We start from the raw sequence: 26562 nt of genomic DNA, 5'->3' as shown, positions 1-26562 counted from the left end.
ATCCACCTAGGGAGAAACCCTGGGCTCACCTTCTCCGAGCTGGCTGGCTTCCCTCCACTAGGTTGGAGGAGAAGCTGAGAATTCCCAGCTGGTGTGGGCAGCCCCTGGGGGACGCCAGGAATTAAGAGCGTGCCAGCTTTTTTTCTTCTCTTAATTAAAATTCCCCAACCAGCGTTGTGGCTTGTCAGGCAAGAATCTTTTGATAATCGAGGGACCCCAGAAGCTTATTAAATCCCTAATGACAAGTTAGACAGATGGACCTTCTGCCGTGCGGGTCAATCTGCACGCTTGGTTTCTTTGGGGAGGGGGGCTTCCGGGAAGCGTCTACACAGTGTTGTCTGTTGAGATTTTCAGGCATCCAGGTCCCAAAGGTGCTTTTTTCAAGAGGCAACTGGGCTTTTTTGGTTTTCCTTTGAAGATGTTTCGCTTCTCATCCAAGAAGCTTCTTCAGCTCTTGACTGAATGGTGAGGAATGTGTTGTGGCCCAGCAAGAGCCATTGGAGCTGCCGATGGACTCTGATAGCGAGGATCCCTATGAGTCTGCTATGGAAGATGTGGAGGAACCTGGGCAGAAGATGTCTGGACTTCAACTTCAGCTGGCTGGGGAATTCTGGGAGTTGAAGTCCAGACATCTTCAAGTTGCCAAGGTTGAGAAACACTGATCTACACAGTATCGCATGCATGCCACAGGTGGCATTTGGAGCCATTTGTCCAGGCACACAAGGCATTGCCATGTCAGCTGCCAGCGTGCATGCGCATGCTGGCCAGCTGACGTAGACCTTTTTTGAGGGCATTTTTTGCCCCCCGAGAGCCTTCTGGAGGCTTCCCTGAAGGCTCCAGAGGGCAAAAAACAACCCTACGAGCAAACCGGAAGTCCAGCTAGAAATAAGGAGGAATTTTCTGACAGTGAGAACAATCAACCCATGGAACAGAAGTTGCCTTTGGAAGTTGTGGGAGCTTCATCACTGGAGGCTTTCAAGAAGAGACTGGACTGCCATTTGTCAGAAATGGTGTAGGGTCTCCTGCTTGAGTGGGGCATTGGACTAGATGACCTACAAGGTCCCTTCCAACTCTAGTTAATCTGTTAAACTCTTATTATTCCAGTGGTGGGTTTCAAAATTTTTTCGAACCTACTCTGTGGGTGTGGCCTCCCTTGTGGGAGTGGCTTGCCGGCCATGTGACCTGGTGGGAGTGGCTTGCCAGCCATGTGTTTCTCTCTCTCTCCTTCCTTTTGTCTCTCTGTCCCTTTTTCCTTTCATCTCTCTCTCACTTTTTCTTTCCTTTTTTCTCTTTTTCTTTTTTTCTTCCTTTTTCTCTCTTTCTCTCTCTGTGTGAGTGTGTGTGTGTGTGTGTGTGTGTCAGTGGTGGGTTTCAAAGTTTTTTGGAACCTCTTCTGTAGGTGTGGCCTGCTTTCCGGGTCCACTGGTGGAACCTCTTCTAACCGGTTCGGTAGATTTGACGAACCGGTTCTACCGAACTGGTGCGAACTGGTAGGAATACCCACCTCTGTATTATTCCATGTTCTATGTTCTATTCAGTCCTCAGCCCAAAGATGGAAAGCAAAGACAGGTTGGAAAAAGGTTTAATAAATAAAACATCCAACCCTCCCAGTGCAGTTTAACAATCATCACGGTCAGAATTGTGAAAACAGCAGCAACAGCAGCAGCAAAATAATGGGTCGCCACAAAAGTCATAATAAATTATGAGAGTCATAAAATTATGTAAGGAAATGAAGAGCCAAGGCCAGCATGTCTTCCCTTTTTGGTGAAGGGTTTCAAAATTCACCCAGGAGCTTGTTTGTTCTCTTCTGCAAAACTGGACGTTGAGATTTGCATGGATCTTTGCTCAACTGAAGGGTTGGGGTGGGAGTGGGAGGAATATCCTGGTGGAAAGATGAGACCAAAACAAATTCCATCCGACTCCTCCATCTCGAAGGTGGACAGGGCTTCTCCTGACATTCCCGAATCTGGAATTTGAAAGCCAAAGTGGTTTTCCTGGCGTGGCCAGCTGGCTGGCGGTTCCTTCACCTGGGGGTGGGCGGGGGGTGGGTGGGATATGAGCTTCTCCGTCCCTCCAAGAGAAACTCATCGGATCCTCACGAGTTGGACTCCTCCTGGGTTGTTCGTGGCCAAGGGGGTTGACTCGGGATCTCGACCAGATATTTGTAGGATAGCCCCACCATGACCTGCAGGGGGAAGATGAAAAGATAGCATACATAGCTAAAGGTAAAGGTCCCCCTCGCACATATGTGCTAGTAGTTTCTGACTCTAGGGGGCGGTGCTAATTTCTGTTTCAAAGCCGAAGAGCCAGCACTGTCCGAAGACATCTCCGTGGTCAAGTGGCTGGCATGACTCAACGCCGAAGGCGCATGGAACGCTGTTACCTTCCCACCAAAGGTGGTCCCTATTTTTCTACTTGCATTTTTACGCCCTTTCGAACTGCTAGGTTGGCAGAAGCTGGGACAAGTAACGGGAGCTCACTCGGTTATGCGGCGCTAGGGATTCGAACCGCTGGAACTGCCGACCTTTCTGATCTACAAGCTCAGGGTCTTAGCCCCTGAGCCACCACGTCCCATACATAATAAGATTTAGGTATTTAGGTATTTATTATAATTTATAGGCCGCCCTTTTCCCTGAGGGGACTCAGGGCGGCTTACAAAACACGGGAAAGGGGGTACAAGACAAAAAACATAAGACAATATATAATATTAAAAATAGAGCACAACATTCATTCATCATTCGGGAGGGGACAAACTAAGATTTTTTATCCCCAGGCCTGACGGGATAGCCAGATCTTAAGGGCCGTGCGGAAGGCCTGGGCGGTGGTGAGGGTGCGAATCTCCACGGGGAGATTGTTCCATAGCGTCGGAGCTGCAACTGAGAAGGCTCTCCTCCGCGTAGTCGCCAGTCGGCACTGACTGGCGGATGGAATTCGGAGGAGGCCTACCCTGTGCGATCTGATGGGACGCAGGGAGGTAATTGGCAGAAGGCGGTCTCTCAAATAGCCAGATCCACTACCATGGAGCGCTTTGTGAGTGGTAAGTAGGACCTTGAAGTGCACCCGGAGATTACTTAAGCACAATTGTACCCAGAACACACACTGTTTGATGAAAACTGGATGTTATATAAATAAAACAAATAAAACTTGGGGGGGGGAAGGAAAGAAAAACAGGCTGTCAGGGCTGCGGCCAACTTTTCCTTTGGATCTTTGGCCTGCCACACTTTCTATTATTCTACTATGCATTTCCTATTGTGGGGAAACAGGAGGGGGGAATTGTACAGAGTTAGATGCTATGTAGCCATAACGAAATTCCTTTCTAGAAAGCCAAGGTCATCCTTTGTCTTTGCACCTCTGCACCTGACTGGAACTGGATGGGTGGAAGCTGCCAGCATGGCAGTGGGAGATTGGACCATGTGATGGACTTGTGGGTGTGGGGGCAAGATCTTGAACTTTCAACTTGGTGGGGGAAACCTGGAAACTTTCAGATTCAGGTTTTCCCAGATGTGCCAACATGGCTCTCTTAATAAATTGGAACTTTGAGCAATACTTTGCCTTGGACTCTGATTTACTTTTGGATGCTATTTGGAACCCTGACGCTGGCCTTCGCACACTCACCATCAATAGGCTGAGGAGCCCCATCATCACACCTAGCATGATGTACAGATTATCCGTCAATCCTCCCGCCCACAAAGGACCAAGGATGGTGGCGATTCCTCCAACGGAGCGACGGAGACCCTGGCTGAATCCTGCCAAAAGAAGAGAGAACAAGAGAGAAATAGATCCTGCTGTATTAAGGCTCTCGTGAGAGTGGTGCGGTGGCCTAGAGGTGGTGCTCTCGCCTCACAATTAGGAGGCTGTGAGTTCAATCCTAGATAGGAGCAGATATTTTTCTCTCTCTCTCTGGGTACAATGAAGACTCTATCTGCTTTGGGGGGGGGAGGAACTCGGCAATGGTGACAGGAAGGGCATCCGGCCAGTAAACACTCGGCTCCATTCAGTTGCCCAGATTCCAGCCCGCAAGGGATTATGGGGTCATTAAAAGGAGATGCCTATCACAACAACCTGGAGCCAGTCTGAAAACAGGACTCTCTTTAAAAGCGCTTCCAAGCCTCATTGTTCATTTAATGACCGTTCTAGGTTACAGTGGCACCGGAAAAAAGTGATTTACGACCATTTTTTCCCCTTACGCACGTTGCAGCATCCCTGGGGTCACCTGATCAAAATTCAGATGTTTGGCAACTGGCTCATATTTACGACGGTCACAGTGTCCCGGAAGCCATGTGATCACCTTTGGTGACCTTCCGACAGGCGAAGTCCATGGGAAAGACAAATTCACTTAACGACCGTGTTATTAAGATAATAACTGCAGTGATTTGCTGAACAACAGTGGAAAGAAAGGGCATAAATGCAGTGGTGATATTCCAAAATTATCCCTGGCGGTTCTGTGGGTGCGGCTTGGTGGGCGTGGCTTGACGGGGGAATCGTGTGACTGAGTGGGCGTGGCCAACTTTTTAAAAACTTTTTTTTAGCATTTTTTTTTCTCCCGAACCGGTAAGTTAAAAAAGGCTAAAAGAAGTTTAAAAAATGTTACGGCAATCGGCTGTGAAACGTGATCGTTGGAACTTTTTTTAAACTTCTTCATAACTGCCTTGTTTAGCAACAGAAATTTTGGGCTCCATTGAGTTTGGGAGTCAAGGAATCTCATTTTTTCTTCATCCACAAAACTCTTGTGGATATCTCACCTTACAAAAATCTAAAATTAGCACAAAGAGACCCAGCTTTACGCCTGAAGAAAGGAAGGGCTTCTCGGCATCCTTGGCTGGAGCATCAAAATGGTCAGAGTATATTCATGAACTGGAATAGGGCACGGCAACAGCTCAACCAATGGGAGAGTGTTTGGGTAATTGAAACATAGTACCGTATTTTTCAGAGTATAAGACGCACTGGAGTATAACATGCATCAAAGTTTTAAAGAGGCAAATAAAGAAAAAGTTTTTGCACTCAACAAACCTCCCCAAAACAGCCTGTTTTATTTTTCAATACAAGGGCATGAATAGCCCTTAGGAGGCTTGTAGAGTGTTCCTGGGGGAGGGGGGGGGAAACTGAGCAAAAAACAGCCCATTTTTTGCTCATTTCTGCCCTCCCCAGCCCCCAGGAGCTCTCTGAAAGCCTCCTACAAGTTATGCACAGACATTTTGGTGAAGGGGCGCAGTTTTAGGAGACAAAAAATACTGTATTCAGTGTATAAGATGCACCCAGATTTTCAGCCTCTTTTTTGAGGGAAAAACGTGCGTCTTATCCTTCCCCTGGAGTGCGGAAAGAATAGAGATTTTACAGTATCCTTCCCCTGGAGTGGGGAAGGAATGGAGATTTTATTTGTATCCTTCCCCTGGAGTGGGGAGGGAAGGGAGATTTTACAGTATCCTTCTCCTGGAGTGGGGAAGGAATGGAGATTTTACAGTATCCCTCCCCTAGAGTGCGGAAGGAATGGAGATTTTACAGTATCCTTCCCCTGAAATGAGGAAGGAATGGAGATTTTACAGTATCCTTCTCCTGGAGTGGGGAAGGAATGGAGATTTTACAGTATCCTTCCCCTGAAATGAGGAAGGAATGGAGATTTTACAGTATCCTTCCCCTGGAGTGGGGAAGGAATGGAGATTTTACAGTATCCTTCCCCTGAAATGAGGAAGGAATGGAGATTTTACAGTATCCTTCTCCTGGAGTGGGGAAGGAATGGAGATTTTACAGTATCCTTCCCCTGAAATGAGGAAGGAATGGAGATTTTACAGTATCCTTCCCCTGGAGTGCGGAAGGAATGGGGATTTTACAGTATCCTTCCCCTGGAGTGCGGAAGGAATGGGGATTTTACAATGTCTTTCCCCTAGAGTACAGAAGGAATAGAGATTTTACAGTATCCTTCCCCTGGAGTGGGGAAGGAATGGAGATTTTACAGTATCCCTCCCCTAGAGTGCGGAAGGAATGGAGATTTTACAGTATCCTTCCCCTGAAATGAGGAAGGAATGGAGATTTTACAGTATCCTTCTCCTGGAGTGGGGAAGGAATGGAGATTTTACAGTATCCTTCCCCTGAAATGAGGAAGGAATGGAGATTTTACAGTATCCTTCCCCTGAAATGAGGAAGGAATGGAGATTTTACAGTATCCTTCCCCTGGAGTGCGGAAGGAATGGGGATTTTACAGTATCCTTCCCCTGGAGTGCGGAAGGAATGGGGATTTTACAATGTCTTTCCCCTAGAGTACAGAAGGAATAGAGATTTTACAGTATCCTTCCCCTGGAGTGGGGAAGGAATGAGGATTTTACAGTATCCTTCCCCTGGAGTGCGGAAGGAATGGGGATTTTACAATGTCTTTCCCCTAGAGTACGGAAGGAATAGAGATTTTACAGTATCCTTCCCCTGGAGTGGGGAAGGAATGAGGATTTTACAGTATCCTTCCCCTGGAGTGCGGAAGGAATGGGGATTTTACAATGTCTTTCCCCTAGAGTACGGAAGGAATAGAGATTTTACAGTATCCTTCCCCTGGAGTGGGGAAGGAATGAGGATTTTACAGTATCCTTCCCCTGGAGTGCGGAAGGAATGGGGATTTTACAATGTCTTTCCCCTAGAGTACGGAAGGAATAGAGATTTTACAGTATCCTTCCCCTGGAGTGGGGAAGGAATGAGGATTTTACAGTATCCTTCCCCTGGAGTGCGGAAGGAATGGGGATTTTACAATGTCTTTCCCCTAGAGTACGGAAGGAATAGAGATTTTACAGTATCCTTCCCCTGGAGTGGGAGGGAATGGAGATTTTGCCGTAACCTTCCCCTGGAGTGGGGAAGGAATGGAGATTTTACAGTATCCCTCCCCTAGAGTGCGGAAGGAATGGAGATTTTACAGTATCCTTCCCCTGAAATGAGGAAGGAATGGAGATTTTACAGTATCCTTCTCCTGGAGTGGGGAAGGAATGGAGATTTTACAGTATCCTTCCCCTGAAATGAGGAAGGAATGGAGATTTTACAGTATCCTTCCCCTGAAATGAGGAAGGAATGGAGATTTTACAGTATCCTTCCCCTGGAGTGCGGAAGGAATGGGGATTTTACAGTATCCTTCCCCTGGAGTGCGGAAGGAATGGGGATTTTACAATGTCTTTCCCCTAGAGTACAGAAGGAATAGAGATTTTACAGTATCCTTCCCCTGGAGTGGGGAAGGAATGAGGATTTTACAGTATCCTTCCCCTGGAGTGCGGAAGGAATGGGGATTTTACAATGTCTTTCCCCTAGAGTACGGAAGGAATAGAGATTTTACAGTATCCTTCCCCTGGAGTGGGGAAGGAATGAGGATTTTACAGTATCCTTCCCCTGGAGTGCGGAAGGAATGGGGATTTTACAATGTCTTTCCCCTAGAGTACGGAAGGAATAGAGATTTTACAGTATCCTTCCCCTGGAGTGGGGAAGGAATGAGGATTTTACAGTATCCTTCCCCTGCCACCCCCACCAAGTCCCGCCTACAGAACCGGTAGTAGCCATGCCAACACTTGGGAGTTTGGAGGTTGGAATCAGGAACGAGGTGGGCTTACCTTGGGTTCTCTCTGCTGTGATTTTAGAAAAGAGCGACACTTGGGAGACGGCAACGAAGGGTAGGCCCAAGATCTGCAAGAAGACACCTATGACCAGCTCCGTGAGGAGGACAGCAAAGGTACCTGCGTGAGGGACAGAGACATGCAAAACAAGGTCAGGAGAAAGTTCACAGCAAATCATCCCAGTGTAAATTGCACCTCGGCTTCCTCAACTGGATGTCCCGCCTTCAACTTGGCCATCCTAACATAGCTCTTTGGTGAGTCAAGAATATGTGCTACATGTTTTCATCCTCAGGAGGCCCCTGAGCCTTGGACCAGTGGGGAGGAGACAAGGGAGAGTGAGCCAGACACCAGCAGTGAGTTGTTCCTGGATGCCCGGCACCGAAGAGCTAATAGGTGTCAGGAACAGTTGCACAGTTACAGGAGGTAATTGCACTCATCTGGTGGTCATTAGGCTCCCCTCCAGACTATAAAAGGAATGCTTGTGCACACGCCCCTTTTAGCAGTTAGCAATAGCAGTTAGACTTATATACCGCTTCATAGGGCTTTCAGCCCTCTCTAAGTGGTTTACAGAGTCAGCATATTGCCCCCAACAACAATCCGGGTTCTCATTTTACCCACCTCGGAAGGATGGAAGGCTGAGTCAACCTTGAGGCGGTGAGATTTGAACAGCCGAACTGCAGAACTGCAGTCAGCTGAAATAGCCTGCAGTGCTGCACTCTAGCCACTGCGCCACCTCGGCTCTTTTGCAGAAGTCAATGCAGGAACTAATGTCGGAGAACATTATGGTGAGGTTGGCAGGCTGGATTGGTGCCACGCCTTATCTGTGCTGGATTGCTGCCCAAGCTTGTCTGTGCCGGTTTGCTGCCAAGGACCTGTCTGTCTGTTAATTAAATGCCGTAACCTATCTTTGGCTCGGAGTGTGTTGGTGTGGGACGAGTGGGGTCAGAACAGCTTGCCAGCACTGATGATGTCCCTTTGTTGATCCCCAAGTAAAAAACCAAGTTCAGTCAGCACCAAGCACCCCATGATTCGACCCTGGGCTACAAGTATTCTCTTCTAGGAGAACGCTATGTCTCCAGGGCATCAAGAGGTCAGGAACTGAGAAGATGGGAGCGAAGACACCGTCACGCTCTTCGCCAGCCGTCCAACATCATTACCCTGGGGTTTTGCCAAAAACAGCAGGCACCAGACGCAGGCCACATTGCAGATGACCAGGCCTAGGAGCAAGATGATCCGATCGGAGAGCCAGGTGCTGAGAAAGCGCACCAGGAAGAAGCCAGCGATGACCTGAAAAAGAAGAGGCACAACGTGTCAGCGTTCCAAATAGCATCCAAAAATAAATCAGAGTCCAAGGCAAAGTATTGCTCAAAGTTCCAATTTAATAAGAGATCCATGTTGTCACATCTGGGAAAATCCAAATCTGAAAGCTTCCCGGTTTCCCCCACCCAGTTGAAAACTCAAGATCTTGCTCCCACACCCACAAGTCCATCACATGGTCCAATCTCCCACTGCCATGCTGGTAGCTTCCACCCATCCAGTTCCGGTCAGGTGCAGAGGTGCAGAGACAAAGGATGACCTTGGCTTTCTAGAAAGAATGTTGTTATGGCTACATAGCATCTAGGTCAGTACAATCCCCCCTTCCATTTTCCCATAATAGAAAAGGCATAGTAGAATAATAGAAAGTGTGTCAGGCCAAAGATCCAAAAGGAAAGATGGATGCAGGCCTGATACAATGAGTGTAATCGGACCCTGTGCAGTGACTCTCATGGCAAGGAATGGGGACAACTCGCCATGGCCAAGTCACCACTGCCGACTTGGCACAGGACAATTTAAAAATAAATTTTAAAAAAACATTTTATTTTTTGTCATTCACATTTCATTCTGTCCCTCCTTTGGCATTCTTTTTTTTAATGATTCTATGCCACCACCTTAGAATGCCTTTAAGAGCCTGGGTAATAAGATGTTCATTGAATTTCTTCCCTGCTGTAATTGCTGTTTGTTGAGATAGTGCTTGTAGCATGTGTATGTATACTACTCCTATATTCCTCTTGTAGATTTAAAAAACCACTATTTGATACAAACCACTCTTGGCAATACTTTGCCCTGGGTTGATACATGTGATCGACCTGTGCACGCTCTAACAGTGCTTAAGTGAGTTTTGCTCCACTTTATAATGCTTCTTGCCATAGTTGTTAAATGAATCAGTACAGTAAAATACAGGACAGTTAAGTGTCCATGGAGATTATTCTCAATTATCCAGGTCCCGGTTGCCTCAAAGATGCTTTTCCAAAAGGCAACTGAGCTTTCTTGGTTTTGCCGTGAAGACCTTTCACTTCTCATCCAAGAAGCTTCTTCAGTTTTGACTTCAGTTTTGAAGAAGATGGCAAGCAAAACATCTTCGGAGGAAAAACAAAAAAAAGTGTCCAGTTGCCTTTTGAAAAAGCACATTTGGGACACGGTTATTAAGTGAATCTGGCTTCCCCACTGACTTTGTCAGAAGGTCACAAAAGGTGACCGCGTGACCCCGGGACACTGCAGACTTCGACAGAGATAGATAACAGCCTCTCCAGCATTAAGAATGAAGTTGAATCCTGCAAATCAGACTCCTCCCCGAGTCCCTCCTTAAATACAATCTTGAAAGGAACCTAATTACAACCAGCTGGGTCCAATTATCTTTTGTAACTGCATAGCTGTTTTCTCTGTTGATCTGCCCGGCATTGCCGGGCATCCAGGACCACCTCCCTTATCTCCTCGTCACTACTCCAAGACCTGACGTCAGGAGCACACTCCCTTCGGTTCTCACCGCTGCTCCATGCCTCAGGCGTCTCCTAGTGGCCAACCAGCCTCTCTGTGCCCTGCTCAGAGTCGGAACCCTGTCCAGGGTCCTCCACCTCTTCCAGAGCCGACTCATAAGGCCCCTCGCTGTCGGAGTCTGTTTGCAGCTCCAACGGCTCCTGCTGGGCCACAACAAATATGAACCAGCTGCCAAGCCCCCAAATTTTGATCACCTGACCTTGGGGGTGCTGCAACAGCGATAAGGGTGCAAAACGGTCATAAGTAGTCACTCTTTTCAGTGTCGTAACTTCGACAAGTCATTGAGTGAATGGCTGTAAGTCAAGGACTACCTGAAATGGCAGGGCAAGAGGGTCAGATAAGACCCTCCCTAATTTCTTAGGCTGTAAAAGAGATGTGTGTGTGTGGGGGGGAGAATTGTACTTTCATACTTGCAAGATTCTATCAATGTAAGGTAAAGGTAAAGTTCCCCTCGGACATCAGTGGTGGGTTGCTCCCAGTTTGGCCAAACCAATAGTAGCAGCGGCAGGAGGCCCCCACCCACCTGCCGGGATGCTTCAGTGCATGCGCGTTGCTCGTGAGCGCGCCCAAACTGATAGTAAAAATATTTGCAACCCACCACTGTCACACAGATGTGTTAGTCGTTCCCGACTCTAGGGGCCGGTGCTCATCTCCGTTTCAAAGCCGAAGAGCCAGCGCTGTCCGAAGACGTCTCTGTGGTCATGAGGCCGGCATGACTCAACGACGAAGGCGCACGGGACGCCGTTACCTTCCCACCAAAGGCGGTCCCCATTTTTCTCCTTGCATTTTTACATGTTTTCGAACGGCTAGGTTGGCAGAAGCTGGGACAAGTAACGGGAGCTCACTCCGTTACAAGGCACTAGGGATTCGAACCGCCGACCTTTCTGATCGACAAGCTCAGCGTCTTAACCACCGAGCCACCGCGTCCCGTCTATCAATGTAGTTTGGCAATGAAGTAGAATCAGCTCATTCGGTCCTGATTTCTACCTGCTTTACCTGGCCAGGCCGACACTCTACCTTGTTCAAGTGGCACGGTGAGCAAAATCTCCTATAACACACACTGCTCAGTTACAGGGTCAGCCCTTTTTCGCCCTTACCTCCACACCACACAGGAAATACATGATGCTATTCTCCAGTTCCCCAAAGTTCAAATACTTCTGTGTAATTGGAGTCACCATAGTCTGTGGAGGAAAATCAATACAAGTTTCAGGTTGTTTCCCTATTCTTAGAATGACCTCCAATGCTACAAGCAGCAACTTTCAATGCATTAAACTCCTGCTTTTGATTCTCAGCGTTTCAACTTCCGAGTCTCCCAAATGAGGAAGAAGGAACTTGGTCTGGGGAAACCACCAAGGTAGAGAGGTATGGCCTATATCAGAGGTGTCCAAACTTGGCAATTTTGAAACCTGTGGACTTCAACTCCCAGGGTGGCTGGGGAATTCTGGGATTCTGCGAATTGATTCGATTTCGATTTTATTGTATTTCTATGCCGCCCTATTCCCAGAGGGACTCAGGGCGGCTCACAAACCAAGTCAGGGGGGGGGGGGAATAAAGAAAAACAACGGACAACATAACACCACAATTTTAAAACACTCAACAGCCACACCGTTCGAGCGGGGACAGGAACTCATCAGCCCCAGGCCTGTCGGAACAGCCAAGTTTTTAAGGCTTTGCGGAAAGCCTGGAGGGTGGTGAGGGTTCGAATCTCCACGGGGAGCTCGTTCCAGAGGGCTGGAGCAGCCACAGAGAAGGCCCTCCTCCGGGTGGTCGCCAGTCGGCATTGGCCGGCGGATGGAATTCAGAGGAGGCCTAGTCTGTGGGATCTAATCGGTCTGTTGGAGGTAATTGGCAGCAGGCGGTCTCTCAAGTACCCAGGTCCAATACCATGAAGGGCTTTATAAGTGACGACTAGCACCTTGAAGCGTATCCGAAGACCAATAGGCAGCCAGTGCAGCTCGCGGAGGATAGGTGTAACGTGGGTGTACCGAGGTGCACCCACGATCGCTCGCGCGGCTGCATTCTGGACAAGCTGGTCTCCGAATGCTCTTCAAGGGCTGCCCCATGTAGAGCATGTTGCAGTAGTCCAGTCTTGAGGTCACAAGGGCACGAGTGACTGTTGCGAGGGCCTCCCGGTTCAGGTAGGGACGCCCCTGGGAATTGGAGTCCACAACTCTTAAAATGGCCAAGCATGGCTGGCTGGGGAATTCTGGGAGTTGAAGTCCACAAGTCTTAAAGTTGCCAAAACCCGGGCATCCCTTGTGTATATTGATTGATACCCATTGATGCACACAAATCTGAGGTTTTGCCCACACAGTCGCAACCACCATTGTGATTGGCTGCTCACTGTCAGGAGGTTGGCTCAACCTTCCATTCTTCTGAGTTCAGTAAAATGAGGACCCAAATTGTCGGGAGCAAGAGGCTGACTCTGTAAACCACTTACAGAGGGCTGTAAAGGACTGTGAAGCGGTATCTAAATTTAAGGGCTATTGCTAGTACGATGTATTCTGGCTCACAATCTCCCCATCGCAGCTACTAAATTGAAATATCTTAGCATTAAGCCTTCCACTTTCTGCTTCGGAGCTCCCGAATGAGCTCAGGGTCGATGCACAACTCGGCCTACCTACCTCCAGCGCCGTTTGATTGAAGAGGGTAATGAACTGGGCGGTGAGGAGAACCACCACTTCCTCCCGCAAATATTCTGAAATGAAAAGACAACCACCATCAAGCCTTGAGAGACCGCCTCCTGCCAATTACCTCCTTGCGACCTATTAGATCGCACAGATTGGGCCTCCTCCGAGTCCCATCCGCCAGTCAGTGTCGACTGGCAACTACACGGAGGAGAGCCTTTTCAGTAGTAGCTCCGACCCTTTGGAACGATCTCCCCGTGGAGATTCGTACCCTCACCACCCTCCAGACCTTCCGCACAGCCCTCAAGACCTGGCTATCCCGTCAGGCCTGGGGTTAAAGATTATATTCCATCCCCGCCCGAATGTTGAATGAATGTTGCTTTACTCTTTTAATTATGTATTGTCCTATATGTCTTTGTATGTTTCCCCTTCCTATATAAGTTGTAAGCCGCCCTGAGTCCCCTCAGGGAAAAGGGCGGCCTATAAATAAACTTAACCATAACCATAACCGTAACCAAGAGCCTCATTGAGGCTGAGGAGGCTGGAGGCCCTTTTTAGTCCCTTCCAACCATTATCCTCTGCTCTACGTTCTAAAAAGGGACCAGACGCAGCCCATAGCCTGGGCAACTAGGACCTGGCCTGTTCCTGCCACCATGAGGGTTCACCTCACCTTTCACAGAGCTAAAGTGATGGAAGGGGTTCTTGTCTTCTTCAGCCAATTCGTCATCTGCCAAGTGTCCATTGGGCACATATCGGCATTCGTCACCGAGGGAAGATTGTGGCAGTGCCACAGGAGTGCTGCCGTAGCAGCTCCCTCTCCTGGCCTCTCCTTGGCCGCCCTCATGCCCTATCAGGGGCTTCTGCTCCTCTTCCAGGGCACCCTGCTGCACCGCTGTCACGCTCCTCGCGGTGTGAGTCGGTGGCTGGATGTCGTAGTACATCGTCATCACAATAATTTGAAGCAGGATCCACACCAGGCACATGAAGAGCTGTCGACAGGAGAGTGGAGAAGAATAGAAAGCATTTTTGCATTAACACAGAATCGTGTTGCGGGGAATAAAAGGAAGGCCAGGAATAACCAGAATTATTTTTTCATTCCATTTCATCAAAGGGCATCCAATGCTGAAATTTTAAGACAGCCCTGAAGGTTTTTGTTTTTTTACAACAAATGACAAATAAATATTTGATTAACCTAAAGCTAGACTGAGATCTCCATCAACCCAAGGGGGGAGAGGGGACTTGTTTCTACGTAGGCTTGCATTGAATGATAGGAATCTGTTCTGACCCCCCCCCCCTCGTCCCACACCAACACACACTCCGAGCCAAAGATAAGTTACGGCATTTAATTAACAGACAGAGAGGTCCTTGGCAGCAATCCAGCACAGATAAGCCGTGGCAACAATCCAGCCTGCCAAGCTCACAATAATGTTCTCCGACATTAGTTCCTGCGTTGACTTCTGCAAGAGGGGCGTGTGCACAAGCAGTCCTTTTATAGTCTGGGGAGGAGCCTAATGACCACCAGCTGAGTGCAATTACCTCCTGTAATTGTGTAATTGTTTCTGACGCCTAGTAGCTCTTCGATGGCGTGCATCCAGGAACAACTCACTGCTGACCTCATGCTCACACTCCCTTGTCTCCTCCCCTCTGGTCCAAGGCTCAGGTGCCTCCTGGTGGCCAACCAGCCTCTCTGCGCCCTGCTCGGAGTCGGAACCCTGTCCAGGGTCTAAGCGCTATCGCTATTTGTGATATTAATTGTAAGCCAATCCAGAGTCATTTTGTGGAGCAAGATGGGCAACATATATACATTTAGTAAATAAATAGTGCTTCCCAAAAAAGAAAAAATCTTGCAACTTACCCCAGGAGAGGTAAACTTATTGACCACGAAGGGCCCCAGATGGAAATTGCAGAGGCGAAGAAAAAGGTTGCATGCTGGCCCTGGAAGCAAATAGGACAGAAGAGGTATATAAATAAGGCATGCAGGTTACCTGCCAGGACATTAGCACCTTCTGCAATACAATAATAATACAATACAATACAATAGCAGAGTTGGAAGGGACCCTAGAGGTCTTCTAGTCCAACCCCCTGCCTAGGCAGGAAACCCTATACCGTTTCAGACAAATGGCTATCCAACATCTTCTTAAAGACTTCCAGTGTTGGGGCATTCACAACTTCTGGAGGCAAGTTATTCCACTGATTAATTGTTCTAACTGTCAGGAAATTTCTCCTTAGTTCTAAGTTGCTCCTCTCCTTGATTAGTTTCCACCCATTGCTTCTTGTTCTACCCTCAGGTGTCTTGGAGAATAGTTTGACTCCTTCTTCTTTGTGGCAACTCCTGAGAGATTGGAAGACTGCTATCACATCTCCCCTAATCCTTCTTTTCATTAAACTAGACATACCCAGTTCCTGCAACCGTTCTTCATATGTTTTAGCCTCCAGTCCCCTAATCCTCTTTGTTGCTCTTCTCTGCACTCTTTCTAGAGTCTCCACATCTTTTCTACATCGTGGCGACCAAAACTGAATGCCGTATTCCAAGTGTGGCAGATCGATGGCGAAAACAGCTACGCAGTTACAAAAGATAATTGGACCCAGCTGGTTGTAATTAGCCTCCTCTCAAGATTGTATTTAAGGAGGGACTTGGGGAGGAGTCTGATTTGCAGGATTCAACTTCATTCTTAACGCTGGAGAAGCTGTTATCTGTCTCTGTCGAAGTCTGAGTTGCTGCCAAGGTTCTTATCTGTTTGTTGTGCTTGGCTTTCAGCCACTGAGATTTATGTTTCCTGCTAATAAAGTGCTGTAGAATTCCAGTTAAGCTTGTCTCGGCATTCGTTACTGGATGGAGGAGGGGGTCAGAACACACTTGTGAGCCGCTTTTTCCAGTCCCGCTGTAATTTTGAAGGGTCACTGAATGAAATGTTGAGAGTCTACCTGTACCGCAATGCAAACTTCGAGTGCCGACCCAGAATGTCAGTTCCCGGGGGGTCGGGGGGGGGGGTAGCTGTCAAAAACAGAAGTCCTTACCAATAAGCAAGCCAACCTGGCGGCATGCCATGACGGCCGCAAAGACCTTGGACCTCTCCTGCGAAGTGGTGGAACGGGTGAGGTAGCCGAAGATGGAGGCCCCTGCCCCAGTTCCCACACCTGTAGTGGAAAGGCAAAAAAAGTCCATTGGAGAAGGAAAGGATGGTGAATTAAGCATATCTTCGCTCATCCACCACCCGGAAGTACATTATCCCCTCCCTGTCTGACACCTTGACACCGAAGACTGAAAATGCTACTGTTGTGGCCCGCCAGCAGCCAACAGAGCTGGCCGCAGAGTCAGACAGTGAGAAGGTTGGGGAGGAGCATGGGCCAGTCCTGGAGGCTGGGGAAGGCTCGGACAGGAGCTCTGCGTCGGAGGCAGAGATGGGGCCAAGGCCATCTGGCAGTTCTCAGCTGCCTTTGGAGAAAGACAGCAGTGAGGCAGAGGAACAGCTGGAGCCTGTTCCCAGTGTGCGCATGCGCAGAGCTGCCAGACGAGAAGAACAGGTCAGAAATCAGGGTCAACTTGGGAGTAAAGTCACAGCTGGACGGTGAATGGCCCCTCCCATAGGAAATAAGAGAGGAGCGAAAGGAGAGTGGGATTTTGCAGGAAACGATTCATTCGTTCATTTCAGGAGTGTGAAGATCTGTCCATGTATCTCAGAGACTCTGTGCCAAGCCTTTCCTTGCACCGCACTGTGTTTGGGAAATATTTACATGGCAGCTTTCCAAGATAGATAAGGTCTGTGGTCATAACTTCACCTTTGAAAGACTGTTTGCCAGGCCTTTGCTGAATGTGAATGAGAGGAATTCACATTCGTTTAATAAAAGAGGTTTTGTCGGGACCAGGAATCTGCTTTCGTGCTTTTGGGGGGAAGCCTAGAACAATTTACATCTCTTCTATCCTGCTCTACAGAGTGGAGAATTGGTCACGGACAGAAAGCCACTTGAAGAGACTAGAAATCTTTGAAATGTGGATTACAGGCGGCAGATAACATATAAATTGGGTTGACAACATCAGAAATGAGGTGATAAGCCGCCTGGGAAATCCAAGGGAAATCATCAAAACCATAAGTTTGAAGTTTGAAGTTTAATTTTATTTATAGGCCACCCAATCCCGGAGGACTCCGGGCGTCTTACAGAAAGAAATAAAATAAAATAAAATAAAAAATAAAAATAAACAAGTTAAAAAACAACACCAATACATTCACTTCTAAAAAAGCAAAAGAATATTTCAGACATGAGGTGCGACACCTGGAGAAATACAGTATCCTTCACTTAATGTTCCAAGGAAAGATTGAAGGCAAATGAGGTCCAGGCAGAAGAACATTGTGGCTTCAAAATCTAAGGATCTGGTTTGGACAAAACTCAACAGCACTTTTTGGGGGGGAGGGGAAGGGAGGGGAATGCTTAGATATCTTACTAACTGACTTTGTTTCAGAATATGTTATAATGGTATAATGTTATTGGAGGTTTATTGAAATTGCGAATGAATGCCAGTAGGTGGTCGTGTCTTTAAATACAAATGATTTTAGATAAAAGCGCGTTTAAATAATTGCAATTAAATGAGAACTGGGGTACAGTGATAGCAAAATACATATTTTTTTTCTTTTTGTTTTAAAATGTACAATTCAATTTGAATGGAGTATATGTAATGATTGTGGAAGAAACGCACGGAATGTATTTGTAACCAATCGGCACGCTTTCTACAAGATGTAACGAAAGATGATTCTTTTTTGTGTGTGTTTTTGTTTAATTAAAACAATAAAACTTTTCAAAAAAAAAAAACCCCAACAGCACTTTTTCGTGTGGCTGTTGATAAAAATAGGATCGCCAACTTGGTCGCCAACGTCCATTGACAGATATGGCACCTTCCAAGATTTGTCCAGCTAATATCTGGTTGGCTGGGCAAGATATTTTCTTCCGATGCAGTTCTCTTTGTTAAATTTAAAACAAAGGGGTAACAAGACCAAGTGTAACACTTTTCAAATATTACAAAACCAGCTAAAAACGTCAAATCCAAAATATAACTGAAGTCCTGTAACTGTGCAATCCTCTTAACTTGACGCGCGGACCTTTTATTTTTATTTTGGAATTTGCACAGTACACACGGAAGTAAAGGTTTAAGTTGAGGTTTATTGGATTTATATGCCGCCCTTCTCCCCGAGGACTCAGGGCGGCGTACAACATAAAACAAAACACATATTACAAAAATTAAATAAAGTATCCCCAAAAAAACCCAATTGATATTTACAATAAAAATTTAAAAATTAAACTAAAATTAACAACCAAATTAATCCTATATTTTATTCTATTCAAGCCAGGCCGGCTTGCTGGAAAAGCCAACTTTTTAGGGTGCGTCAGAAGAACCGGAGGTCGGGGATTATGCGAAGCTCCGGGGGCAGCTCATTCCAGAGGGAAGGCGCTCCCACAGAGAAGGCTCTCCCCCTGGGGGTCGCCAGCCGACACTGTCTGGCCGACGGCACCCTGAGGAGGCCAGACTAACCAAATAAGCTAACTTGGCCCAACAGGCCACGTTGCAAATCAAGGTTAGAACAGCACGTTGATGTTTTTGCTAGGCCTTTTACCTAAGAGATTTAGTAAGCTGTGTGGAAAGAGGAGGAAAGGAGAGAAGGGCCGATAGAATTGGAGAAGCTTAAACCTCTAGATCAGTGTTTCTCAACCTTGGCTACTTGAAGATGTCTGGACTTCAACTCCCAGAATTCCCCAGCCAGCGAATGCTGGCTGGGGAATTCTGGGAGTTGAAGTCCAGACATCTTCAAGTTGCCAAGGTTGAGAAACACTGCTCTAGATTAAGGAAAAAGGGAAGAGAATTCTCTTATTTGTACCTCAAAGCTCAATTAGTTGGGTTGAGTTGAGTTAGACTCAGAAAGATGTTCCTCTCCGGTCCTTACCTGCTACTAGTCGGCTGCTGAGAAGCATCCATTTGGAGCCGCCAATGAAGTACATGAAGTTTCCTGAAATGATAAGAAAGACTAGAAGAAGTATGGCTTGGTGGAGCTCAGCCATACGTCACAGGACTAGAACCCACCTGGCTGCCCACGATGCCACCAAGCTTGACGGCACCCAATTCTAAATCATTCATGGACAGCATGATGCTGGTTGGGTTTTTGTGCACAGCACAACAGCTCTCTCACTATGATCAGGGAGCAAGTGGATTATGGGTTGATGTGTCTCCTAAACCTGGAAGACGTCACGGACGGACTCTCCATTGGAATAAAACTCCTATTGGAACATTGGATCAGTGGAACAATATATCTATGGAGACTGTGGTTCTCCATTTCTGGGGGCTTCCAAAAAGAGATGAACCGTCACTTCTCAAGGATGGTTTTGCTGGCGTTCCTGCACATTACAGAAGGATGGACTGGATGATAAACTTCACACCTGTAGATTGGCTCATTCAACACCAGACTGATGGGAGGGATCCTCCGGGATTGGGCGGCCTATAAATAAAATTAAACTCGAAACTCGAAACTTCTAACTGCCTTAAACTATGTGAATTGCGCAGGGGATCCTCAGATCCTGCTTCTTTTGCCTTGCTATCTGCCCTTGAAGAGCATCCGGCGACTTCAGCTAGTCCAGAATGCGGCCGCGCGAGTGATTGTGGGCGCACCTCGGTTCGCCCATATAACACCTATCCTCTGCGAGCTGCGCTGGCTACCTGTTGATCTCTGGGTGCGCTTCAAGGTGCTACTCACCACCTATAAAGCCCTCCATGGTAGTGGATCTGCGTACTTGAGAGACCGCCTCCTGCCAATTACCTCCCTGCGACCCATAAGATCACATAGATTGGGCCTCCTCCGAATACCATCCGCCAGTCAGTGCCGACTGGCAACTACACGGAGGAGGGCCTTTTCAGTAGCAGCTCCGACCCTTTGGAACGATCTCCCCTTGGAGATTCGTACCCTCACCACCGTCCAGACCTTCCGCACAGCCCTCAAGATCTGGCTATCCCGTCAGGCCTGGGGATAAGATCACAATCTGTCCCCACCGGAATGAAGAATGAATGTTGTGTACTATTTTACTCTTATGTATTGTTTTATGTTTATTGTTTATAACCCCCCCCCCCTATTTTATGTAAGCCGCCCTGAGTCCCCGCGGGGAAAAGGGCGGGCTATAAATATTAATAAAATATCTAAAAAATATCTAAATATCTCTTTCCTTCAATAAAAGGCTCCTTTTGAAAGGCTAACTGTTTCAAGAGTTCGACTTTCTTGAACGTCAGAGGAGAGGCAGGCCCTTGCAGAGAGACCTTGGAGGTCTGAAGGAACAGAAGCAGATGGCAAATTATCTTGTAAGGGCGACCTGTGCCAACCTCCCCCCCCCGGCCGCGTCCACTCACCTGCTATCTGAAACAAGTTGGCAAACATGATGCTCCCCTTGGTCCGATGGGTGCGATCGGACCAGTATCCAAAGAAGGGACCCGTGATTAATCCAGCAAAGCTAAAGGCAGAGAGAGCCAGGCCCAAGTAGTACGGCTCAGCATTAAGCTTTTGCAGATAGGCCCAAATGGTTGGCAGGATCACCGCTGGGCATGGAGAAGGGAGGAAGAAAAGAGACGCACAAGTTAAGAAACGTGTCTAAATAAGCGTGCATTAGAAGATGCCCCCCCTATAGCCAAAATTACAGAAGATCTTCGGCTTTCCGTTGCGAAGCAAGACAGTTGTTAAGCGGCTGTTGCCCCATTTTATGATCTTTCCTGCCACAGCTGTTAAGTGAATCACTGCACTTATTAAATTAGTAACACCGTCGGTAAGTGAATCTGGCTTCCCCATTGACTTGGTCGGAAGGTCACAAGGGGGGGGGGGGATGGCATGACTCCCAGGACACTGCAACCGTCATAAGTACATGCCAGTTGCCAAGAGCCTGGATTTTGATGACGTAACCATAGGGGTGCCTGCAAAGGTCATTAAGTGTGGAAAAATATATACAAAATGTTTTATCGTTGGCATTTACCAATAGCAATAGCAATAGCAGCTAGACTTATATACCGCTTCATAGGGCTTTCAGCCCTCTCTAAGAGGTTTACGGAGTCAGCATATTGCCCCCAACAACAATCCGGGTCCTCATTTTACCCACCTCGGAAGGATGGAAGGCTGAGTCAACCCTGAGCCGGTGAGATTTGAACAGCCGAACTGCAGAACTGCAGTCAGCTGAAGTAGCCTGCAGTGCTGCATTTAACCACTGCGCCACCTCGGCTCCACCACCAAGAAGATTGGCTAAAATGTACCCAAACGTGAAGCCGACCTGCTGGTAGTGTAAAAAAGTACAAGGGACTTATTATCACATATGGTGGACCTGCCCGGAAACACAAAAATATTGGACAAAAATTTGGAAATGGGTGCAAGAAATTACAGGAGAACAGATAAAATACAAACCCGAAATCTTTCTGCTGGGAATAATCAAAGGGAAATATACAAAGAAAATTAAGTACACATTAACACATCTGCTAACTACAGCTAGAATAGCATTTGCCCAATGCTGGAAACAAAATAATACCCCCTCGGACGAATTAGCGATGAAAAAAACTTTCTGGATTGTGCAGAGACGGACAAATTAACACTGAAATTCAAAGATAAAGAAGAGTCGGAATATTATGAAATTTGGAACAATTGGTACAAACGGCTGCAAAACAAGAATAAAATTAATTAAGCCAAAAAACAATATATATATATAAATATATAGAGAACTGTGTATAAAGGTGTGTAAATATAGAAGCGAAATATTATATACATGTACAGGTATGATGACATAACAACGTTGATATAATGACTGTAAGGCAGTGTTTCTCAACCTTGGTGACTTTAAGTCCTGTGGACTTCAACTCCCAGAATCCCCCAGCCAGCTGGCTGGGGGATTCTGGGAGTTGAAGTCCACAGGACTTAAAGTCACCAAGGTTGAGAAACACTGCTGTAAGGTGTTGTAGAAGGGGAAAAATAAAAATAAAAAATCTGCCAAGCGCGGAAAAACTGTCACAGGTCACGAAACAAATGGTCGTAAATCGAGGGTTATCATCTTGAATGAAGCAGATTCCCACCAAGCATAGGTTTCTTGCTGTCTGCCCCAGCCACTTCCTTTCTCGTTTTTGGAATCTCTGGTTTTCTTTACTGGCTGGATGGCAAGTTCAACTTTGCTTAAATTCAAGCTTTGGATTGCAAAACCTTTGATCCGAGCGATGCGGCTACTGTGGTTAACCACGTTTCTTATAAACTCCGAAACCAAGCTGGGTGACTCCTTTGAAGCTCTCTTGGCTGGGATTATACGAAAGGCTAAACCCCCATTACAGCTTAATGCCAACGTCTTAAGCGGGGAGTCTTATCTTGCTTGTTTTCCCTTTAAAAAAAAAAAACCGCCCCTCATTTCTATTGCCAGTAATGTGGTTGTGGGGAAACCACAACTAAGAGGGAACGGAACCCTTGGAACAAAACTGAGGATTTATGCATAGATCTGCATGGGAAATTATTTTTATTTTAGTATGTGCTTATATTTAAACGCAGTACGAGATGTTCTCCCCGCAAAGGCCACCCGGTAGATTAAGTTGGACTGAGGCATAGGTAGTCCTCGCCTTACACTCATTCACTTAGTAACTCTTTAAACCAGGGGTCTCCAACCTTGGCAACTTTTAAGAGGTGTGGACTTCAACTCCCAGAGTTCCTCAGCCAGCTTTGCTGGGCCACTGGGGGGCCATAAAAGCAAGTGGCTTCTTCGTATTTGCAAAAAACTGGAAAAATGAAACAATACCAAAACAGGAAGAAGTTATTCGAAAAATAATGGAGTGTGCTGAAATGAGCAAATTGACATTTGAAATTAGAGAACAAGAAGACGAGCAATTTTATAAGATATGGGATTTGTTTTATCAGTGGCGGGGGGAAAAAAAACCTGGAAATGAAAAATGTTTTACTTGTGTTCTAATGAAGGAGTTAAGTGATAATACAATTATGTTGTTGAATAGATTAATAACGATACATATATATATATATATATATATATATATATATATATATATATATATATATATATATATATATATATATGTTAATATATATATATATTGGTTAATATATATATGTTGTATTTGTGCTAAAAAAAATAAAAAATCTAATATATATATAAATGTGTGTGTGTGTGTGTGTTTTGTATTTGTGCTGATAAATAAATAAAGGGAGAGTAGTATAGATCTATTTCAAGCTATTTAGCTCTCATCAGCTAGCCATACCCTTACTGGGATTAGAACCTGTGCTGTATTGCATTTTAGGCAGATGTGTTAACCATTAAGCCACAGAGTTCTTCTCCTTATCAGCTGAGCCAGGGAATAGGTAAGTATTTAAAGTTACTACCCCTGGTATGCCCAAATATGGGAGGAAGTCCACTGCTTCCATTCTCTGTCCATCGGCTCGTCACAAGAGACCATCCAGACAGAAACCCAATATTTTTACTGTTGCCTAAGGCGATGAGCCAATGGACAGAGAATGGAAGCAGTGGACTTCCTCCCATATTTGGGCAGCACTGGAACTCTTTAAGAAGATGTTGGATAGCCATTTGTCTGAAGTGGTGTAGGGTTTCCTGCCTAGGCAGGGGGTTGGACTAGAAGACCTCCAAGGTCCCTTCCAACTCTGCTATTGTATTATTGTAAAGACTACCTCTATCTGTCCCATGAGGCATACCAGTGATGGTGAACCTTTTTGGCACCAAGTGCCAAAAAGGTCGCACAGAAATGTTGTGCGTGCTCGTGTGCACTCATTAGGGTCGTGTTCCAGAAAAGCTGAACTTCCTGGTTCTAGCGTGCATGCGTGCCCAACAATGAACTGATTGGCATGCGTGCACAGGCAGGTTTTTGGTCCTTAAATAAGTTGGAGTTTAAAGCATTTTCTATAATATTTATTAAATTACTACTGATAGCCTAGCGTTGCCCGGGTATTTATTTATAGGGGGGAAATGTCCGGACCAAATGTAATTTCTAATGTTGGATTTTCCCCCTTACCAGAGGGAGCCCGCTTGTGGAGTACTGTGAAGCCGTTACCATGGCAACTCCACTGCGCTGTACAGTAGAAGCCATTTTACGGCACAACAGGCTGTATCTAACAGAACACACACCCAGAGGGATTTTAGGGGTGTTTTACTCCCACGATATATTTTTTTCCAGAGAGTAAGTCATCTGTGTACCAAGTTTGGCTGAAATTGCTCGAGGCGTTCCAGAGTTATGCTGGAACATACAAACCCGCAGTCGTTTTTATAGAGAGAGGTTTTATTTGTTAAATAAAATGCCAAAGTTTAGATTGTATTTACAACTTTCTATTTGGACCCTATGGCCATAAATTAATTACGTATATGTATATGTATATGTATATGTATATGTATATGTATATGTATATGTATATGTATATGTATATGTATATGTATATGTATATGTATATGTATATGTATATGTATATGTATATGTATATGTATATGTATATGTATATAGAGCCAAGGTGGCGCAGTGGTTAAATGCAGCACTGCAGGCTACTGCTAGATCAGCAGGTCAGCGGTTCAAATCTCACCGGCTCAGGGTTGACTCAGCCTTCCATCCTTCCGAGGTGGGTAAAATGAGGACCCGGATTGTTGGGGGCAATATGCTGACTCTGTAAACCTCTTAGAGAGGGCTGAAAGGCCTATGAAGCGGTATATAAGTCTACTGCTATTGCTATTGCTATATGTATATGTATATGTATATGTATATGTATATGTATATGTATATGATGTATATGTATATGTATATGTTGTATGTATATGATGTATGTGTATGTGTATGTGTATGTGTATGTGTATGTGTATGTGTATATGTATATGTATATGTATATGATGTATATGTATATGTATGTGTATATGTATATGATGTATACTGTATGTATATATATGTATATGTATATAAGCCTTGCTCCCTTCCTTCATTCTGCAATGGCCAATGATTTATTAGACATTAGATATACAAAGTAGTTCTTGATTTCTGACTGGTGGGTCAGGTGTCATCACATTGGCAAGTACTAACAGAGAGAGAGAAAGACGAAACCTTTTTTCTATCCACTCTCTCTGCTGCGTTTACAATTTAAGAAGGGCGGATCCCCCTCTCCCTCCCACTTCCGTTTACTTCTCTCTGAGCTAATTAGCCTGAGTGACTTTCATAGATTATTTATTTCTCACATGTGTCTCTCACCTTCCTTCCATTAGGGCATACTTAAGTTTTTCCTGCCAATCCAGATCCTAGAGATGATGACAAACCTCAAATTCCTCACCTTCTCGTGTTCAACACAGCCTTCTGGCCACCAAGCCAGACTGTCTCAAGCTACACTTAACCCAGACTGTTTCTATTCCTGTAAGATTTATGCCAGGATCAAATTCAGATTTATTTTTTTACCGCAAACTGTGGTAGGATGAGTCCCAAATTAACATCCTTCAAATAAGCATCCAAAGATTAAGAAACTGCCTGGAAAAAACTCAAGGTCAGCTGATAAATTAATAACAGTTTAATTTATTAAATCCTACCTTTTCGGAGAGCAAAATCTACCAAATTTACAAAGGAAGGCTGTCTAATTCTATGCTTAAGATAACAATCCTAGTTAGATGTGCAACTGACTCTTCATGGTCCAAATCTAATACTTAACATCTGTACTGGCTGTCTGAAGAGCAAGCCTCAGAAAGCTAGGCAGCAAACTTAATTTAAATTTAAACAAACTTAGTTTAAATTAAGAGTCATTGACGGAGATGGATGGCTAGGGAAACTGAACAAACAAATAAAGATGTGTGCATCCACATTACTGAAAACATGGTTTAATGAATAAATCACTACTGGTTGAGTACACATTGTTAGGAATATAATCTAACGGTTGGGTTGGCAATATATAAATCATATAGCAATGCTGTACCCGTTTCTTTAAATAATGCTGTAAAATGTGATTGGTTGCTGTTTTCCTCAATCGGCCATAAGAGGGAGCCAGAACGACTGTTAGCTCTCTGTTTGTTAGATGCTGGGCTGATCTGATCTGAGTGTTTTGGAAGCTGGCTGTTAGAAAGTGCCGTAATCTATAGTAAGTTTTGCAACTGATAGCAAACTTTGAGTACCAGACTGTTTATATGATTATGGACTATGTTATTTGGATTATCCCTTAACTGAAAGACATTGGTGACTGACTGTCTTATCCGTGTAGGACTTGGACTGTTTGATGGAGTCTGATACCCCTATTTCCAAGAATGTAAAAGCCTATTTAAACTGCAGTGTCTCTGTATGCTGGTTTGTGTGTTCTCCAACACAACTCTCACAATGCTTCTCTGAATGCACTCGCTCTCCCAATGGGGAGCTTACCTAATACACATAATTCACTGTCCCATAACTCTTTGTTTTATGTCCGCCCTTCCAGATGAAGCAGTCAGGAAACCTGACAAGGTGAGCTAATTCTACTTTATTGTAAGACCATGTTAACCTAATCTTGCAAATCTGAGGGTATAAATCTCCCATCACCATTTTCAAG

At 45.7% G+C, this 26562-nt stretch overlaps 1 protein-coding gene across 1 annotated transcript in view; it reads right to left on the bottom strand.

The window, feature by feature from the left end:
• Positions 1-1567: 1567 nt before the first annotated feature.
• The window catches only part of LOC148043522 (major facilitator superfamily domain-containing protein 8-like), a 33179-nt gene continuing 8184 nt past the window's right edge, over positions 1568-26562 (bottom strand). The window contains exons 2-12 of the mRNA XM_087725153.1: positions 20400-20585; positions 18952-19014; positions 16037-16156; positions 14874-14953; positions 13689-14007; positions 13016-13089; positions 11489-11572; positions 8735-8864; positions 7575-7697; positions 3616-3746; positions 1568-2185 (exon numbers count right to left, since the gene is read on the bottom strand). Coding sequence (XP_087581279.1) covers positions 2096-2185; positions 3616-3746; positions 7575-7697; positions 8735-8864; positions 11489-11572; positions 13016-13089; positions 13689-14007; positions 14874-14953; positions 16037-16156; positions 18952-19014; positions 20400-20585 — 1400 coding nt within the window. The 3' untranslated portion in view covers positions 1568-2095. The remainder of the gene's footprint in view (positions 2186-3615; positions 3747-7574; positions 7698-8734; positions 8865-11488; positions 11573-13015; positions 13090-13688; positions 14008-14873; positions 14954-16036; positions 16157-18951; positions 19015-20399; positions 20586-26562) is intronic.

This window comes from Thamnophis sirtalis, unplaced genomic scaffold (genome assembly GCF_051295495.1).
Source record: "Thamnophis sirtalis isolate CommonGarterSnake01/CBP01778 unplaced genomic scaffold, rThaSir2_p1.2 scaffold_11, whole genome shotgun sequence".
Lineage (NCBI taxonomy): Eukaryota > Metazoa > Chordata > Lepidosauria > Squamata > Natricidae > Thamnophis > Thamnophis sirtalis.
This window is presented reverse-complemented; position numbering and strand designations above follow the sequence as displayed.